Source organism: Zonotrichia albicollis, chromosome 3 (assembly GCF_047830755.1).
Source record: "Zonotrichia albicollis isolate bZonAlb1 chromosome 3, bZonAlb1.hap1, whole genome shotgun sequence".
Classification (NCBI taxonomy): domain Eukaryota; kingdom Metazoa; phylum Chordata; class Aves; order Passeriformes; family Passerellidae; genus Zonotrichia; species Zonotrichia albicollis.
Window position 1 is genome coordinate 16491494 of NC_133821.1, and position 19638 is coordinate 16511131.

A 19638-nucleotide genomic window follows, 5' to 3' on the forward strand; every position below is an offset into this window, starting at 1 on the left:
ATATCATGATTTTTCAAGGGAAGGCTCAGTTTCTAAGTATGATTCTAAACTGATATCTCCTAGAAATATTTTCTGTGTCACTTCTAAAAGAATCAGTATGTGAATTAAAATATAGATTTGTCTGGCCAAATAACTATCAGTTTGTTGTAGCATCCTTCCATTGTAATGACAGTACAGGAGGATTTCATTTAGACTCTCATCAAAAGGGAGATTGCATTTAGGTTATTTACATGTGAGATATTTGTTAAAGCTTTTATAATGCAAGTATTAATGCTGAAAAATGTTGAAGGTATCTTCTCTTACATCAAAAAAAGCCTAGAATTATACAGAATCAATATACTAATTCATAATTGTGCACTACACAATTCAGTTTATTCCCCAGAATCAACTTTAAGAAAGATTTTGCAGTGCTTAGACCAGAAAATAAAGTTCTGAGATAAACAAGTAGCTAATTCACACTCCTCAGATATATTTACCCATAAGTAATTAATGAGTGCTTTATGAAACAAAATATTGATTCCAAAATCAAGAGAGTGCTCTTGATGTGTACTTTCCCCTCACTTGCTGACCCTGTACTCCTACTTAATTATATTAACAATGTACTGCTTTCAAAAAGCCAAAATTGTTAATACATTTCTTGTGATATCCTAGTTCTGGAAGGCAGAGATAGCATAATTAATGTCCATGATAAATGTCAGAAAGCTGCTGCTTTGTTTCTTTACTTCTATGGAGGCAAAGGAGAGGGAGGTATAGAAAAACACAGTAAAAAGCCATTGAGCCCTTTAATATAATGTACTTATTTTCTTCCTTTTTAAATGCTTGTATGGAGGACCAGACTCCCAAGCACTGGAAATAATTGGGTCTCTTCACTGTTTGACAAAATAGGAAAGCAGCGCTGCATGGCAAGGACAACCCTTGTGGCAGAGACACAGAGCCCACCCATCCCAGCTCTGGCTGTGTTGGTGAGCAAGAGCAGAACCAGGGGGTGAAGCATCTTTATCAACAGCTGCCAGTCACTGCTGGCTTGCCACATGCAAATGCAGCAGTGCTCACACACTGAATTTGCTCCCCAAGGGAAAATGCCTCTGGAATCACAACTGCCGGCCAACACGAGGAGCTGCTGCGTGGAGCACGGCGGCAGAGCTGCCATAAACTGGCTGCCTGTTGTCATTTTTATTGTGCTTATAATTGCAATTATAAACAATGCCTTGCATTCTTCCATTCTCATTCTAAAGACACAAATTGCTATTAACATCCTGAGCGCCAGACAATAGCTTTTGATGTCATTTCCTAGTGCTGCCTTCTCTTAAACATTATGTTTTTGTCATATGATGCACATAGTGAATTGCAATTTCTTATTTTTCTACTTGAGCTGCAAAATTAGTAGGTATTTTGGCAATAATCAGACTTGAAAATCTCAAAAACATGACCTAGAGGCTCAGCACAATAAAAAACACGTGTATCAGTGTGTTCATCCAAATTCATCAAAATTGTAGACCCCTGACTCCTTCCCCAAGAGTCTTTATCCAATATGACTATCAGTGTACCTTTTTAAACAAGCCTATGATTTCTCTATTGACATACTCTCACTGAGAGTAGAGCTATAATACAGCTAATCTATATCTACTTTATTCTAGCTGGATACCATTGATCACAGAAAACACAAAGAAGTTGACGGGGGAAAAAAGCCATAGCATAATAATATTTTAGTATTACTTATAGTATTTTCTGTTTGCCACTATCATTTCTCTAATCATTTGAACATAGATGTAGAATTGGTACTTGCAGACTAATCAGCTAGCAAAAACACTATCAGCAAAATCATAAGACGTAAACAAAAGACTTGGGTCATGAATAAATTTCTGCTTGGACCTTGCACTGTATTTTGTATGTTCAGGCACCTTCTGAACTTATGCAAGTTGAACAAAATATCCTGTTATAAGCCCAACTTGAACTCCAGCAAAATGAAAAGAAATAGAATCAGCCAAGGCACAGAGCTAAACAATCAATTTTTTTTCCATGCCACTTTCTGCATTGCTTTTGTTTTTAACTGTGTGACCTGCCAGTAAATGAACAGCAAAGCATTTATTGTCACCAGAGCTCTGAAGTGACAAGCCTTTAAAAAGGCTTCCTTCTGCAATAAAGCATTTTTGCAAGAAGAGATGAAAATTGTGCCTCAAAACATATTCATTAGATTAGATTGATGTATATAACAGCACAATAGAATGGCAAGTCACAAAGGATCAAATAATTGTCTTAATAATGTCCACTACAGTGATGAACTGGAACAGTTTGTACATTAAAGGCTATTTATGTACCCTGGGATTGCATTAGGTTTTGCTGCCTACAGGCACCTCATGAGTGCACCAACAGCTCTGTAACCCACATCCCTTTGTGGTTTGTAACCAAGAATGCAGCAATTAGTATTTCACTTTCTTCCCAATTTTTTATACAAACATGGTTTTTTTGCTTTAGTGATTACCAGTGAAAGTATGACAGAAAGAAGCAGGTATCTGTATCTCTTGCTGTGTAATATTTTAAAAACTATTATGAAATATTTTTTATTTTGTCTTCCAACCTTTCTCAAATGGGAACCTAGACAACTAGTTGGGCTTGACAATTCCTGTCACATCCTTTTTTTCTTTTGTCAAAAAAAAATTCCTGACAAATAAAGACAACATCTGGACTCAGCATTACTGAAACATGGAAATGCCATATTGTCCACTTTATGCCCACTTTTTGTCCACTGCTGCTGACATCCAATCAAAGCCATATGTTGGGGTGGCCAAGAATCTGAAATAAGGGAAATACTGTGAAAATTCCACAGCAAGGATCATCTTTCAGTTGAATGATTCTTCCAGCACTGGCAATAGATGAATATAGGCAGCACTAAGATGATCAGTGTTTCCCATTCAAAATCATCCTTTAGCAAGGGTGGTTAACAACAAGATCAGAAAGAATTGTCTCCTCTCTTGGGTACGAATAGCACTAGAAAAGCATGAGCACACCTCTCTTAGGAGGAAAGGCTGAGAGAATTGGGGTTGTTCAGCCTGGAAAAGGGGAGGATTTGGGTTGACCTAACTGTGGCCTTCAGCACCCGAAGGGAGCCCACAAGAAGGATGGAGAGGGATGATTTACAAGGGCCTGGGTGACAGGACAAAGGTGAATAGCTTCATACTGAAAGAGAGCAGCTTTAGTTTAGATCTTAGGAAGAAACTCTTCCCTGTGAGGGTGGTGAGACCCTGGAACAGACTGCCTGGGGAAGGGATGAATGCTCCATCTCTGGAAGTGTTCAAGGGCAGGTTGGATGGAGCTCTGAGCAGCCTGCTCTAGTGTGGCAGGGGAGATGGAACAAGATGATCTTTAACCTAAACACTTCCATGATTAGCAGAGACATACACTGACATCCCCAGGATGAGGAAAGATATCCAAGAACTGCTGGATTCGCAGCTCTTATTGGGATTTTCTGTTTGGTTGGTTTTTAGGGGTTGATATTTTGTGAGTTTCTATGTTGAGGGGTTTTCTTTGGGCTTTGCGGTTACTGTTTTTTTTGAGGCTTTTTTCAATGAAGGAAAGCACTGCCATCCAAAACTACAAACCAGAGACAGTCCTGCAGGCAGGTGCAGATGATGCTTACAGAGAAGCACTCTGAAGACATGGAACAGTCATGAAGGTATAAACAGGTTACACTGCAGCCACTGACTATTTTCTGCAGCAGTCATTCAAGAGTGCCTGGTATAATTTTGGGTTTCCCAGTGTACCTCACTCTCCTTCAAAAATGAACTGCTCCTTTTTACAGTCTTCAAATCAACCTCAGTATCTGGAAGACCCTGGAATCTACCAAAGCATTTAAGACAGATTTAGTAATATTTTTATATATTTAACATGGCATATTGTGTTCCATTGACACTGCAGAAAAATGAATGGGGATATTTTGTTTAAAATAGACATAATTTCCTTTGTCATGGCTTTATGACAATTTCCATCGTTGTTTTCATTTAAATGCTATTAAATGTGTTTGGTTTTGAACAGCCTTTGAGAAATGATTAGTGATATAAACATTTGGAAAATGGTTCATCTATTTTTGTACACATTGACACAGCAGATATGCCACTCTAGGCTGGATTCTGAAAGGACAAGAGTCAGTGTTACACAATATCCATGACCCTCTTTTTGTTAATCATCCCTAATCAGCTGTTGCTTTACAAATCAAATTTCTTAGCCCTTTCAGGCATGCAGTGTGATGCTAATGTGTGGCAACAGAATGTTGATTATAGACCACTGGGTAGCACTAGCTGCCCCATTAGTGGCATCCAGCTGTCCAGATTCATGCATGAGCAAGAAGGATTTAATAATTTAAGATGAAGAACAGCAAAATGCCTGTGATGTGAAATGCTTGTGATGCAAATAAGGACAATACAGGAATAATTAGTGTGAGGGAAAGCATCTTTTCAGAGCAACAGTTGAGGTAAATGACTGTAACTTTATTAATCACAATATTAGAAACTGGCATTTTCTACAGCATTTTTAATTAATCTGTTAACCCCGTTTCTAGCAACGATGAACATAAAAGCACAGCATAAGAAACTGGGCATTCTAAGGCCTACAGAGCTAAAAATATCCATTAACAGATTGAACCCAATTTGAAAGATGAACTGCATTAAAATAATTTAACTGACACAGAGTTCTACTCTTTTGGGATACCTGTGTTTTCAGCTGTAGAAAGCACCAGGGTAACACTGGCTTCAAACTTATGAAAGCATGGCAAAGATGGCATTTTGTTTAATGTCATCTTTTAAAACTGAGTCTGGATACTTGAATATAGAGAGTGTCAATCTTTTCCAACATTAAAACTTTTCCATACCTGCACAGACTACAAAGACCAAAATCCCCCACCACACATTTTCCTCTGAATTTCAAGTCCATACCCAAAACACCAAGGCAATTCTTTACTTCTGTATCTAATTGCTGCAAGTTCTAAAAAGTGCCAAATAAAAGTGCTGAAGGTTGAGATTAGTCCATCACTACTTAAAAGGGAACAGGGCACCATTTTTCTGACTTTATACATCTTGGCCTACATTTCCTCAGGGTACAGAACTTGGCTGTGTGTTACTCTGGTATAATAAACAGTCAATGGTTCCATAAATAGCAGGGTCCAGCTTCTGAGCTGATGCAAATTGACTTAAACAGAGCTAAGCAGCCTGACACCAGCTGAGGAAACAGCTCTGTAGATCTAATTATACAAACAGCAAAGGAGTCACTAAGAACCCTATCTCAGTTCAGCCTATTTGACATAATTAACTGTACAATAAAATGTTCTGTGATCAAATAGCTCAGTTCTTTTGAAGTACTCACTTTCCCTTTCCTGCAATAAGCACATCTAAGGAGAAATTCATTCTTACATCCCTGAACATTTGCACACCATATCCACACCAGAGGCTGCTGTTTTGTGCCTAATCCCAGCTACTCTGGAGAGAAAATCCAGATCTCCAGCTGGGTGCTATGACTGCAGAATAAAACTGTTGCAATACATAATGTCCATCGGTGCAACTGGAGTCATGTCAATGGACAAAAGGGACCAAAGCCATGTTCTCAATTCCATTCTGCATGGCCCAGACCAGTACAGAGGCTGAGAAGCTCTCAAACATGGAAAAAAGAGTCTGGATTGGAATTGGTGAGCTGAAGGTGAAGGATTTACTAAATCCTCTCCAGGGCATCATTCTGCCTCTCTTCTCTACTCCTCACTCTGAAAACAAAGATGCATTTATTTGAAGCTCTGTCAATTTTGGGAGGGGGGAAGGCAGTAATTAGCATGCCTCGGTTACATAAAGGGTTAATTCCTTAAACTGCTTGTCAATTCATTACTCCAAATTTCGACAAAGACACTTGGATTAAATCCATAAGTGAATGGATTTATGTTGTTTAGTAACTCGGGTTTTAAAACTCTGGAGCTCCACTGTGTTACCCTACTCCTACAAGAACTGATGTGCTATTCCCACAGACAACATTTATTAAATCATTATGCCATTATTTTCTAAACCAACATTCTTTCTGTATTTCAGCAATTTTCCTCCTTGAATCAGGGTATACAGAGCCTGAGAACTATTAAGTTAAACAACTTCTCCTTGGTTATCTTGGTTTTATTTCTCCCTAGAAGCCTTTAAGCCATTCACAGCAGTCCCTGACAGAATGTGCTGGAATACAATAATGTATCAATTAACTACAGTCAACCAGCTGCTAATATTATTTCTCCAAAATGTCTTTATTATTAATGGAAAGCATTGTGGTGTGGCAACATGCTCAAAAACTAACTGCCAAAGAAATTATGACCCAGTTCTGTGAATAATTATATTGCATTTCCTAACATTTTCCTATCACGTTAATTAGTAGAGTTGTGGTTTTAAGTTCACAGAACCAATCTGACCTCTTTTAGCTAAAGCCCACAGAGGCCACCCAGCCAGCAAAACCTTATACTTGTCATATATTTTCATTTGAAAAAGCTTTATGAAATACACACCATCTATGGCTTCACATGCATAAATACCTTTATCAACCACTGATTATTTCTTCCAAACCACTTCCTAGAGCATTTAGAAGAAAATAATCTGGAAGAAAATCATCAGCTCAAAATGACTACGTACAGAATTACTCACACGGGTGCTAATTAATCTAACTGAAAACTGGGACATGACAGCTCTGGAGACTATTATAAAATAGTCATTATTGCCTGTACATCACAAGGTCAAACACAATGCAGGTGTCTGAGGGGGCAGAGCAGCTGAACTGGGGCTGCTTGGTGGCCCTGAGTGTCTCAGTCCAGGTCCAGAGTGACAACGCATCACCGTCACACAGAGCGCTCCAGGCGCTGGCACAAACTGACACATGGTTTTAATGTGGGAGCTAATTCAGGATTTTTCTCTGTCTCCTGTAACAAACACTGACACCCGTGCTGGAGCCTCAGCAGGGCTGCCTGGGCCAAAGAGGGGCTGGCACTGCTCTGTTCCTCCCAGACAATGTCATTCCAAATTGTGCTGACATCTCAACCCGGGCACAGCCCAACACCCTTCAACCTCCTCCTCATTTCATCCTGCTGGGCAGGGTCACTGCCCTGGGCAGCAAGGAAATTAACAAAATGCCTTAGACATAGATTGTTTCCAGATACACACTCCATTTACCTTCAAATCTCATTATTTTTCGAAACAAATGTAAGCGTGAACACTGATGCCACGTATAATAAAAAACAATACATCATTAAAACATAAAACTGCTGCATTGTAGTTCAGAGAAATTAAACGGTTTGATAGCATTTTATGTTCAATTTTGTTTTGAATAACAGCTGTCTGTGCTTCTTGCTGTCCCTGCAGGAAGAAAAATCAAAGCTCATGCAGGAAAAAAATACTATTACCATCCTCCTTTCCAAAAGCAATTCTTTAACTATTCAGTCAATTCAAATCTAAAAATAGCTGGGAAAAAAAAATACTTGGGAAGAAAAAAGAATGCCTTCTTAATTGCATATTAATTGCTATACCCAATTGTAACTTTCTTTTTTTCTCTAGCAAGTACCATAATTTGTGCCATTATAAGGCTCTGGAGAATTGTGCCAACAGAGAATGTGCATGTCAAATAATTGATTCAACCTGCCATTTCCCCACAGGGTCAATAAGGAGCAGCTGGACTTGAAATCCCTACCTAAAAACGTAAGCTGCAGCACATGAGATAGACCCAGAGTGGAGGTACAGCCTTTGTTTTCCACATCCTGATGCAAAGCACTCAGCTAAATGCCCAGGCAATAAAGCCAAATATAAATAGGCACATTCACCACTCACACAGGGGGCAGAACAGGGATGGCTGAAAGGAAGAAAGTGAAAAAGAAGTACAAAGGAGGGGAGAGCAGTGCATACTGGAACCTGCCAGATCCCTGCATCAGCAATTAATTTTTACTCCATGGAACTGCTTTGGATATGCTGGGCATCCAAGATCAACTTTTTCCACCAGCACACTTCAGAAAACTTATCAGCCAACAGCGCACTTACATGATCTATGGTAGCTCTCCCTTTCAACTAAGATATTTTTTCAGCTAAAAATCTGGATCAAACAACTTCTCTGCACTTCATTTCTAAAGGTCAGGCAATATTCTGGGTAAGAGACAGTGTCAGAATTCCCTACCCCTGCTTATTTCCAGTCCAGGCCACAGAGAAAATCATACAGGGTCTCCATGGCTGTCCACAGCTAGACATCTGCCCCAGGTCTCAGCTCATTTGACAGCAGCAGGATCCCTTTTTCCCACATACAAAACATAAAAGGTGACCATGAATCACTAATAAAGACAAGATACTCATCATTTAGGCGGAAATCCCATTTTACTGGGCAATCTCACATTGAATTAGTATTTTTACATGGTATTATATACCTATAATTCTTTATTCTCTTAATATCTCAGAAAAAAAATGTATAGTTGCTTCTTTCCCTCTCAGCTTCTGCTATTTGGAGGCATCATACAAGCTAGATTTATTTTTGGAGTACCATGGCTATAAATTGCATGTCATGGGATTGTCCCATCTCTGTCTTAAAGAGAGCACTGCAGAAACTGAAGCACCACGCTCACACCACCACAAGTGCTAAGAAATGTATTTTTTGCAAATGCTTGTACTTTCAACGTGGAAGCTAATTCAGGATTTTTCTCTGTCTCCTATAACAAACACGAACACTACCACCCTAGCTGGACTTGACAATTCCTGTGTGTCCCTTCCAACTCGGAGCATTCTGTGATTCCATGCTCGTCCTTCCTTGTTAGCAACCATGATGCAAAAATTCCTTCACTGCAAAAATTCCACCTCCAGTAAAATTTAGGAAGGCTTTTAAGACTAGTGTTAGCCTACAGAAACTTACTCTTTGGATTTACACTCAGAACACTGAATTACAAGTATCTTTGATAATCTGCATTACAGCAATTTCTTACATTCACAACTCCACCTTGCTAATAAGTGATTCAGTACCAAGAGCATGCCAGGCATTTCCCAAACTCCCATGAAGACTCAGACCCCATCTGAGGGGTCTGAGTGACAGCATACACACATAAGCAGCCTGTAGTTAAGATGAGATTTTATTCTCTCATGATATGCCCCATAAAAATCATGCTGGATAAAAAATGTCTGGGATATACTACAAATCTAAGCATGCATATTAATGAGATATTGCAGTTATGCTATATAACACTCTATCAAAGTTCATAGAATCCTAAAAAAAAGTGGCAGTGGCACCTCAGCTGTCTGAAAAGAAATATATTTGCTTTGTAAATATAAATGACCTTTATATGATGTCTGTAGGGAGAGATTTTAACAGGGAACACAGTCAGCAGGACTAAAGCACTTCATTTCTATTGTCCCTTCTCAAACATTTCCCAACAGGAGGTTATCATCATACAGATCATATGTTATTGTATGCAACCCCAAAGGGAGATGTTTGTTTAAATGTCCACAGGGAAGAGGTTATCATCCAACAGGCATCAGGATTGAAGTTAGGGAGTCAAAGTGCTCTGTGATAAGTTTGTTTCGTTTTAGGTTTGAGCACCCAACTCCTATAACAATCAGTAACAGTGCAAGTTCAAAGACTTATTTCCACACATGGAGAAGACATTTGACATGCACTTTTTTAAAAAATGCAAAAGCAAAAAGAATAAATGAAATTATTAATATAAAATGCATTTTATCTATAAAGCAATCCATCACCATCTAAACTAAAGGATAAGATTTTCGATATGCAAATAGAAGACTAAGGTTTTCTAACTTTTTGGTTAGATCACAAACCCAAAGGGGCTTTAAATGAAAGGTGAAATTTCCAGCAGAAAAGGCTGAAAATTACATATAAAACATTCCCCCAGCCTAAAAATATGCAACTGGATTGAGGTTTAAATGCACAGTCCCTTTTAAGTGTGTGGAAAAGCTGCCTGGAAGAAACCAGAAAAGAATGGAGAACTTGAAAAAGCCCTTACTCACACATCATCAAATCAAGAAAATTTAGACGTGGGTTCCTGAAAGGCCCTGGTTTCTTGCAAGGGAGAGAAATCAGAAAAACACCTATTCCCCTGGATTTTCTGAGCATTCATCACATGGATGAAGATACAGCAGCTGATTCTTAGTATTTCTTTTCAGCCTAGAAAAGAGCAGGGAAGTCCTACCAAGTGGTATCTTAGGTCTAATAGCAATGATGAGACAAATATAATACCTGAGAGAAGTTCAATACTCCTGGTTCAAAAAAGCATCCCAAATTCACTTCTGGTAAATGTAAATTTACTCCTGAATGAAAGTGTGCTACTGAATCAGGATCAAGACAGAAAATAAGAGAGACATTCCAACGCTGACCTCTTTATTTACAAGGCATAACTGCAAGTCAAAGCTGTGCTCTGTGCCATGGAAACCTTCATCTCAACTGTAAAATTATATTGCTTTTAAAGCTACTTAATTCTGCTTTCACCCTCACCAGTATTTATCATCTAACCACTGGTTGTTTCCTACTTATTTTACTAGCCACAAAGTATATTCATCCTTTTCTTATGTAGGTAAAAAGAAAATAAGGCTTCAAGAAATTAATTCTATTTAGATTTAGTAGCTGTAAACAGTCTATGCTTGTAAAAGGTAATTTTCATTTTTTATCTCATGGGAGATCAGGTTAGAAGTAAGGAGAAACCTGAGTAAGTCTCTGTATGGCCTTTGCTCAAAAACATTTTCCATGAAGCATTGCTTACAATTCCTGTGGAAGTGAAGAATTTTATAGCTCACCTACTTTATTTTCCATTTTTCATTAATCCCAAATAAATGCAAGAATCACATAATCTGTCCTGAAGTCAAAGCAGGAAGGTCATATGCACCCTTAAACTGTTCTCACATTTAAATTTAAGCAATTTGTTCTGTATTAATTTTCAGTTATTTTATCTTGGAAGCCTGCCATCATTCCCATCTTTCCACAGGTCCTCATTGTCAATGCTCTCCACATCCACAGTGCTCTTCTCAATCTGTTCTGTCATTTCCTATTTCATAGACAGACCTATTTTTCACCTTCCCAGGAATACAGTAGGATACAGAACCTATGAAGTATGTGGCCAATATCATCTAACCTATTAAATGTCAGAATCATATATCTCAAACTATATGTCAAGATGCTGAAGCCTAGCAGCAATAAACTCATTCTGTTCCTCATAGGGAATGCACTCTGGCTATGAGGATCCATGTGGGTTTCCTGCTGTATATATTTGATTGTGACCTACTGTTGATGGCTGATGTGGTTGGAAATGATGATAGGAATTGGCCAGATCTTAGATGGGAAAGTGGAATAAAACCTAACAAAATATTCTCATTACAGTTATTTCTTTCATAACAGTTTGGATCTTCATAGGGTGATCCAATGATTGCTTCAGTACGAGACTCCCCTAATGTATTTTTTTGTATTTCAGTATTATTTCACCCTCATGTTCCACACTGGACATTCTGTTTTGGGAAACACTTTAGGCAAGACAACTGAATTTAAACCAAACCAAAGTGGCACCTTTCCAGAAGCAAAACAGCCGTGTGAGTTTGTTGGGAACAGAGCACCCAAAGAAGCCAACCTGCACTCTGCAGGATGGCAGGGAAGTGCCAGCAGCAACAAGAAACAAGCCTGAGCTCCTGCCGTGTGCAGAAGGGCTGCAGCCTGTGCCAGCAGTGCCATCCCTGTCCCTGGGGACTGTGGCTGGGCAGGCAGCCTGGCCAGCAGCCGCTGCCCATCCCTCCCACCTGGTCCCTGTCTGCTGTGACCACCAGCCAGACCCACTCCTGGCAGGCAGCTCCTCCTGGGAGCCTCCCAAAGGAGAAATTCTTCACAACAGGAGCCTCCTTGCAAACCTCCACAGAGCAGAAGGAAAACCTTCCCCACCCTCTCCCTCCTCTACCCCAGCTCAGCACAGCTCCTGCTAAGCCCAGCCGTAACCCATTGATACAGTTCAGATACCAAAGCAGAGCAAAACATCAATCATAACCGATTTACTAACGTGAAGAGCTCAGAAGCAAAACAAAGATTGCTGCAGCAATTTCTCCATTACTCATGAAGTGTTTTATCCATGAACCTCACTTGAGCTACATGGATTGTTATTCCTTAGTTATATATTCCTACATACACACAGGGATGAGGAACACAAGCAGATTTAGAGTCCCCAGAAATGCAGCAACAATAACTGAATCCTTCCAAAATCAAGGCTGGACCTCTTCTGCATTGTGTCAATTTGAGGAGCCAGTTAAATGATCAGATTTCTGGCTGAAAGCCAGTACAGGAATTACAGGATGTTATCCTGATCTTTTTTGCCATGTAAGAAGTAACAAAAAGAAAATAAAGCCACTGTTTCTACTTATTTTCAAGTATTTTTTCACACTGCTCACCACAGTTGTAAGGCCCCTCCAAGCACCCAGAAATCACAAGGAAAAAAATAAATCAAAGAAACAAAACAAAATCTCAGCCCTGAAGCATACAATTTTGTTAATTTAGTTACATGCCTGCAGAATTTTGAAGCTATCCAGGCTCCTGCTATCATAACTGCTATTAAACTGTAAGGATAAAAAGAACAAATTCTTTGGCAAATTTCAATTATTAGATAGTTAACTGCTGTAAACACAAAGAACCCATGCAGAGCTCTGTTTTGTATTAGTGACACTCATTAGCTGCAGTGGAGTTACTGAAGGTGTTTTTGATGCAGTACACTAAGGTCAGACAGGGATGTATTTTCACAAGGATGTATTCAGTGAAAACATCTAAACTATGCATGGATTTCCTCAATCCTCCACAAATTTTAGAGGGAAGCATTGACAGAAAGCCGTGGCTCCAAATCCTCCCTCCCTCCCAGTTTCACTTCGGTAACAAATGAGCATCTCAGAAGCCACACCACAGGACATTGGCCTGGGACATCCCCAGCCATCATGAGCTCTAACACTTCTGTTCAGGAGAGATACATCCTGCCTGCTTCTCAGTAGCTGTAGCAAAAAACCCAAAACCTTTTCAAGTTAATAAATAAAGTATTATGTGTAACAAAGACAGGCTTTGTCCGCTTCCCTTTATCACCCCTCTAACTAAACAGCAGCCTGAAGAACACAGAAGAAAAGCATTGCTGCCTTGGCAGCTGCCTTATCATTTCAGAAAATGAATTGTCTGTGGGGATGATAGCTAGATTTGGGCTTTGGGGACAGCACTGAATCTCCCTGAGCCTGGTGAGAGAGCAGCTATACAGAGCAAGCAAATAATTTAAATTTTGTACCAGTTGAAAAGCATTTTTTTTTCCTCGACTTCAGCAAGATGACAGTGGCATGATGGCTGATTTTCATTTCAATCAGAGCAGCATATGATTACCACCTAATTAGAATGTAGAAATAGAAAGGAGATCATTTTTTAACCTACCCAAGAGAACAGAGCTGGGGGAGGGGAGGAGATTATGTTAATCAAGTGATACTGGCATATCAGAGCGACCAAAATAGCCGGATGAATTTTTATCGGCACCCTTACTGTCCTTGAGGATCTGTCAGTGGCTTCTATTGAAACCTGCATTTTCAGAGCTTTATTTCTAAGTAATAAATGTTCTTTACAATAAACACATGTCACTGCAGGCCCAAACTAAAAGATATCGCCTTAGGCATAAATACGTATTATTTTTGTCAAAATTTCACATGATTTTGTTGACAACTGTAAAACTGTAAACATGAAAACTAACAAAGCAAAAGTAAAAGTCATGCTGTCTTAAGGGGAGTTGTTTGCATTAATATACATGTCTGGGTTTTTTTTGTACTGTCTTTCATTAATTAAATATTGCCAGCTAGCTACTCCACTCCTTTCTGGAATACATGTTGAAAGTTAGTTGCTCTGCCCTAGGGAAATCTAGCTGAGGTTACATTAAATGGAACTGCATCAGGCAACATTCTCCAAGACAAGCTGTCTCCATCTGCATCCTTCTGCAGAGATAAAGCCCAGACCTCATCTCAAGATGCCACTCTGTTTAATTGTCTCTGAAGAATGAAGAGCCAGAATTAGATTGCTGAGACCACAAAAAGAAGGGGGTTAGAGAAATTAAAAACACAATAAAATTAATATTTAAATTATCTTTCAGGCAAGCCTTGCTCTCTATTGCACAATAGAGAGCTCCCTTTGCTCTGCCCTCCCAGGCAGTAGCTGCTCATCACAGTATCTCTCTCCAAACTGGTCACAGTACCAGCACCATTTTAGCTGCATGAGATATCTACCTTTAGCTACATTAATAGTGAAAAATGACCCCACATATCATATTTGGATGGAGAACAATACCAATGGAAGCACAAGTACAGGACACCCATCCTGGAGCGTGCCTAACTAGAGAAACAGGGGCTTCCTCAGGAACATTATTGTCTGGAGGAGTATAGCAAACGTGATCCTGACCACCTCCCCACCCCCTTTAACAGCAAGTTCCACTAATTTCAGCTGGACTGGGATTTGGCTCACCCTGCTTTGCTGGAAATGCTCACTTTTTTTTTTTTGGCTGTGGGATGATTTATAACTAGCTGCTAAAAGACAAGGACCTAAGCCTCATGTACTTCAGGCAAAATAGGAAACAAAATCTCTCTTCAGCAGTGAGTCTAATGAAAAGGAATCCAGAATGTGTCTATTTATTTCTCATTTATGTGCTTTTAATTTGTATCAGTTATTTCACTGGCAGACACACATTGCCATTGCACCTTCCTAGTTGTTCTACCAGGGCGTGTATTAAATGTTGTGAGATATTGTGCAAGAGAAAAAACAATACCTTGAACTAAATGTGCTGTTAAATTAAAGTCTTTTCTTGAGCAGTGAAAAAGTCCTGAGGCTTTCCACATCAGTGTATTGTATGGTAAAGCGCACACTGAGGTCTTTTTATTTTTCACCCTTTTGAGAAACACAGCAAAGCAGAAGTAGATAATTTCTATAATTGGAAACATTTCTAGATATCTGCCACAAAAACCCAAAGATAACCCTTTCCTCATCACCCCCAATAATGTAGGGGGTCCAGTATTTAAAGCTCTCATAATGTTTTTGAGATACAGGAAATCAGCTAGTAACACCTCAAACCTTGCCAAATTATCCCAGAAACAAATATTCTGACCGGTTTAAAAAGCTTCATGTGCATTTTAAAATGAATCCTAGGGTGTAATTTCCTAAAGAGTGAACTCCAGTTCTATTCTGTGCTCTGAAGAATTCTATTAAACCTCTGGAGCACTTTGTGCAAAGTGAAAGCACAGTCTGCTAAGGAGATAGCCTAGGTGGTCTGCAGTAAATTCACCACCACTGCTGACTGAGGCCATACTGGGGAGTTTGCTCCAAGGGATTTCTACACTTACAGCATAACACCATTTACCAGCTTCTAAACTAGATTTGCCCCCTGGCTGCAAGTCAGCAAACCTGGGTGTAAAGCACGGCCAGAGATTAGTTTGACTAAGGGTCTCATTTCAAGAGTGGAAGGGTGGTGCTGCAGCTGCACAAAACTGAGTCAAAACCACTACTTAAAATATGGTTGTTTTTCTCAGACAATTTTTTGGAGTTGAGTTTTAGGCTGCTGGACTATGGTGGCTGTGTATTGAGTAAATTACAATAGAAATACCTCTCTGTTGCTTTGTAACAATTAACCTCAGAAAGCAGCTAACTCCATTTGCATGGTAATGAGACATTCATCTAAGTGACATCAGAGTTAAGCATGCTAATAAGTTTTTATACAAACACCTGAGGGGTCAAGCACAACCATGGGCTTGGATAAGAAAACCTTTTATTAAATGCAAATCACTTGTCTTTTAAATACTGTGACAGAGAAATTTGCAGGACTCTAACACAGCTTGCAGAAGTCCTTCAAGTCACACTTTCAGGCCTCTGGGCTGACTAAGGAATATAGCAACTGCTTTATTTATATTTGGAATTAATATCAATATCTAAAAAAATCTTCATTATAGCATCAAAGGAAAGAAGTACTACAGAAAGGTAGAGAGGTGAAAACAAGAATATTCCTTTATCTTTCCCAAATTGGTCACAGATTCCTGGGTTGCTGGAAGGCAGACAAGACATGGCTGCTGTAGAGCACAACAAAAGACTTGGAAATTTGTCAGCTTTCCTTCTTATTCACCTGCTTGGTTTTGCCAGGTATATTGCTATGGAGGGAGATTCCCTGGTGAGCATGCTCTCTATCTTGCACTAAAACTTGTTGAATTCAATCAGTCAATTCACATTGCACAATCAAGCAGTTTGAGACCTCAGTGAGTGTTTAGGTCCAAGGGCACGACTGGCTGCCAGACACCTTTGGGACTAAAGGAGCAGAACCTTCTCACAGGCAAGGCAGATTGCAGAGAAGAGGTTGAGGGGAAGAAGCTGACTTTGATTAATTTAACTCTGGCAGAGCCAAAGGTAGGAGGCCTCTCTTGCTCAGGAGAGGCTGTTAGCAGGACACACCAACTCATCCTGTCAGCACAGGCTGTACCAGAGAGCAGGTTTGCTCAGTGCTAACAGCAATGAGATGCAGACAGCACTCTGAAAAGCTGCCCTTGTGCCAGATCATTAGAGGTTTTGCTCCCAGACTAGAAAATGTGAATTTAAGCATCCAGTGGGTGTGGTGGGAATTGATCTGTCTTTGAGACAGAACTTTGTAGAAAGGACTATATCATATGGCTGTGTGCAATAAGAGGACACCATTTTAAAGCACAGAAAATGCTCTTAATTCCATTGCTGTATGATGAGTTACTTTGCGGAAAAGCTTGGGTAATGTATAATATTACTATGCAAAATCTAGTCCAAGGGAGTAAGTGTACACATCCCTGGCAGTGTTCAAGGCCAGGATGGATGGGGCCCTGAGCAGCCTGGCACAGTGGGTAGCATCCCTGCCCACAGCAGGGGCTGGAATTAGATGCACTTCAAGGTTCCTTGCAATGCAAAACATTCTGTGGTTCCATAACAATATAAAATATATCAGACTGAAACCTAGCACAGTTCTCTTAAACCAGGTAACTATGCTCACATTGCTATATGCATTAAATGACAGAAACCCAGTAATGTATGCTTCCCAAAGATCCCTTTTACTGCAAAAGTTACTGCCGTCCTTCATAAAATTAAGTATCTTCATTTTGCTGCTGTCCTGTTTACAACACGTAAAACATGCTAGTATGCCACAATCTAAAATTTAAGCCAATGGATTGTGGAAAAACCTCAGGAAGACAGTAAGCTTCATGTGAGGAAGTACAAAGCTGTGCATGTACAAACCCACAAAATGTATCTTGACAGAAACCTAATACTGCACTTCCTTTGAAAATTCACAAAAACTCTGGGGGAACAGCTCTGAGCCATCATAATCATCATCATCATCAGTAATATGCAATAATTGCACCACCCATACGTCTTCAAGTGCATCAAACAGTGAGACCTCAGCTTGGTGAGGTTGGGATTCAGGATGTTAGGAAAAACACATTTAGGACAACAGCTATGAGCCATAATAGTCCAAATTGAAAAAACAACTGTGGTGTAAAATGAGTAGGATAACTTCAAATAATTGCTTTGTATTTAGGACAGCCTGGACTCCTTTCACTGTCCAAATGTTATAAACAACAGCTACTTATTTACAGGTAATTCTGGTTAAATTGGAGTTTGTGAGGAGCAAGGCAGGAGGTGTACATACAATACAGACACAGTTTTTGAGGAAGAAATGCTTATTTCTGGAGCAAAAAATAAAACCAAACCTTTTAGCCTATTTTGTAAATGATAGGGTTAAAATGAAGCTAGGAGAAATTATAAGATGGTAAGCACCACAAACATACTTGTTTTAACCTTACATATCAAGATTAAAGTTACAGACAAGATCCCAAAAATGTAAGTTTAGGGCTAAGTTGATGAGATTTAGGCCCTAATATTGTTAATGAAGTCTGTCCACCCCAAATCCCTGCTTCACTGCTCATCTTTCTTGCTGTGGGAAGCAACCGTGACAGCAACAAAAGCCACAACAACCAAGTACTCAGTGCTGAAAGAATCAGTGTCCAGACAGGTGTGCCCTCCTTAGTGCACCTCCAGGTTTGAAAACCTCAACTGTACCACTCAAATCTCAACATATTATTTCCTTTCAATCCAAATTTGGCAAAAAAACCAAACAAAACCACATAAATTCACTAAAGTCATACCCTGATATATCAGATGCTTGGGAAAAAAATAGGCTCCTGGAATATACTAGAGGAAAAATATTACTAATTATGTCCTTGTATGCAGTGCTTCTCCACTGCATGCTTCATTCAATGTTTTCAGACAAAATACCAAACAACTTTAACTGACTGAAATCTGCTGGCTATCCTCATGAGGAAACAGGCAGACTGTCACTTTAAGACATGATGATTTTATATGTTTTGCCACTTTTTTGCTGCACTTCTCCAACCCAACACTAGGAATAGAGAAAGACAAACACTGGGAAGGGGAGAGATGCAGATCATTCTGTTAAAAGCATTTTTTGTCTTGTACAAACAATCACTATTATGTTGCCACTGGAAGATGACCAGTACTAATAAAAAAGAACATGTTTAGTGACACTAAATAGAAGTAAATAAAAAAATTACTGAAAACATAAAATAGGATCCTACAGGTCTTTACTGTAAAGTGACCTCTGGCACACCACTGACCTTTGATGGCCGTTTCCAGTGACAATTGGTGTGCACATTTCCTTTCCAACAATCTCCTCATTATTACCCAAAAACTCTGACACTCAGAAACAGCTTAGGAAGAGAACAGTCTTCTGCTTTGCCAGGAAAGATTACAATGCACAGGAAATTCACAGAAAATGCACGGTATAGTTTCAAACAAAGGTATTTCCTTTGAACTCTAGTATAGCTTTTAGACATAAAAATCTTCCCTGGCTATAATGTCCTGACCTGACTTCACTGGTCTTAAGACTAAATAATAAAAGACTTCAAGGCTCAAGCCTATGTTTACTCTTTTCACAGTTTTGGAGTCAAAGACCATAACCTTAAACAAAAATCTGAAAAAAAAAAAAAAATAAAAGTGTTCCATACCTCATTGTGATTCTTGCTTAACCATTCCTTAATAGTGCTAAGGGCAATGACAGCAGCAGGCTCGTTTGGAAAACCTAAAAAAGAGAAGAAATGGGAGATAAATAAAAGCTATAATTTCTTTTACATACAAGAAAACAAAAATCTGGGTTGTTTTCCTTCTTATTCTTTAAAATATTTTGGAATTACAGCTGGTCAACTCCCTTCTTCACAGATTTGTATAAAGGTTTTAGGCAACATCTGTTACATTTTCCCCCAGCTAAATAATTTGAAAATAGACACAACAATGCTTTATTGGATTTTTTTTTTTCCTTGACTCTGGTTAAGAGAAGTCCACTGCTCAAGAGAAGATAAAACAATAGAGAGCTACACATGTGCCATACTGGGCAGGCAAGCATTCAGCACATATATCACAGTAACAAATACTGGGCTTACATTTCATGGCAGCAAGAAAAATTCAGACATTTCTTAAGGCATAAGGGCTTTCTCAAGGCTTTCTTTTTTTAATCCATCTGTCAGCAAAACTATATCACACAATGACCCCAGTGCCATAGGCCTTATAAAGAGAGAAATGTTTGATTTGGAAATCTCTCAA

General features: G+C 39.3%; 1 protein-coding gene across 7 annotated transcripts in view; it reads right to left on the minus strand.

The window, feature by feature from the left end:
- Positions 1-19638, minus strand: part of MACROD2 (mono-ADP ribosylhydrolase 2) — an 849382-nt gene that overhangs the window by 230615 nt on the left and 599129 nt on the right. For all 7 annotated transcript variants that reach the window (XM_074536851.1, XM_014268149.3, XM_074536850.1 and 4 more), the window contains one exon: positions 19047-19120. In XM_074536851.1, the coding sequence (XP_074392952.1) occupies positions 19047-19120 (74 nt within the window). The remainder of the gene's footprint in view (positions 1-19046; positions 19121-19638) is intronic.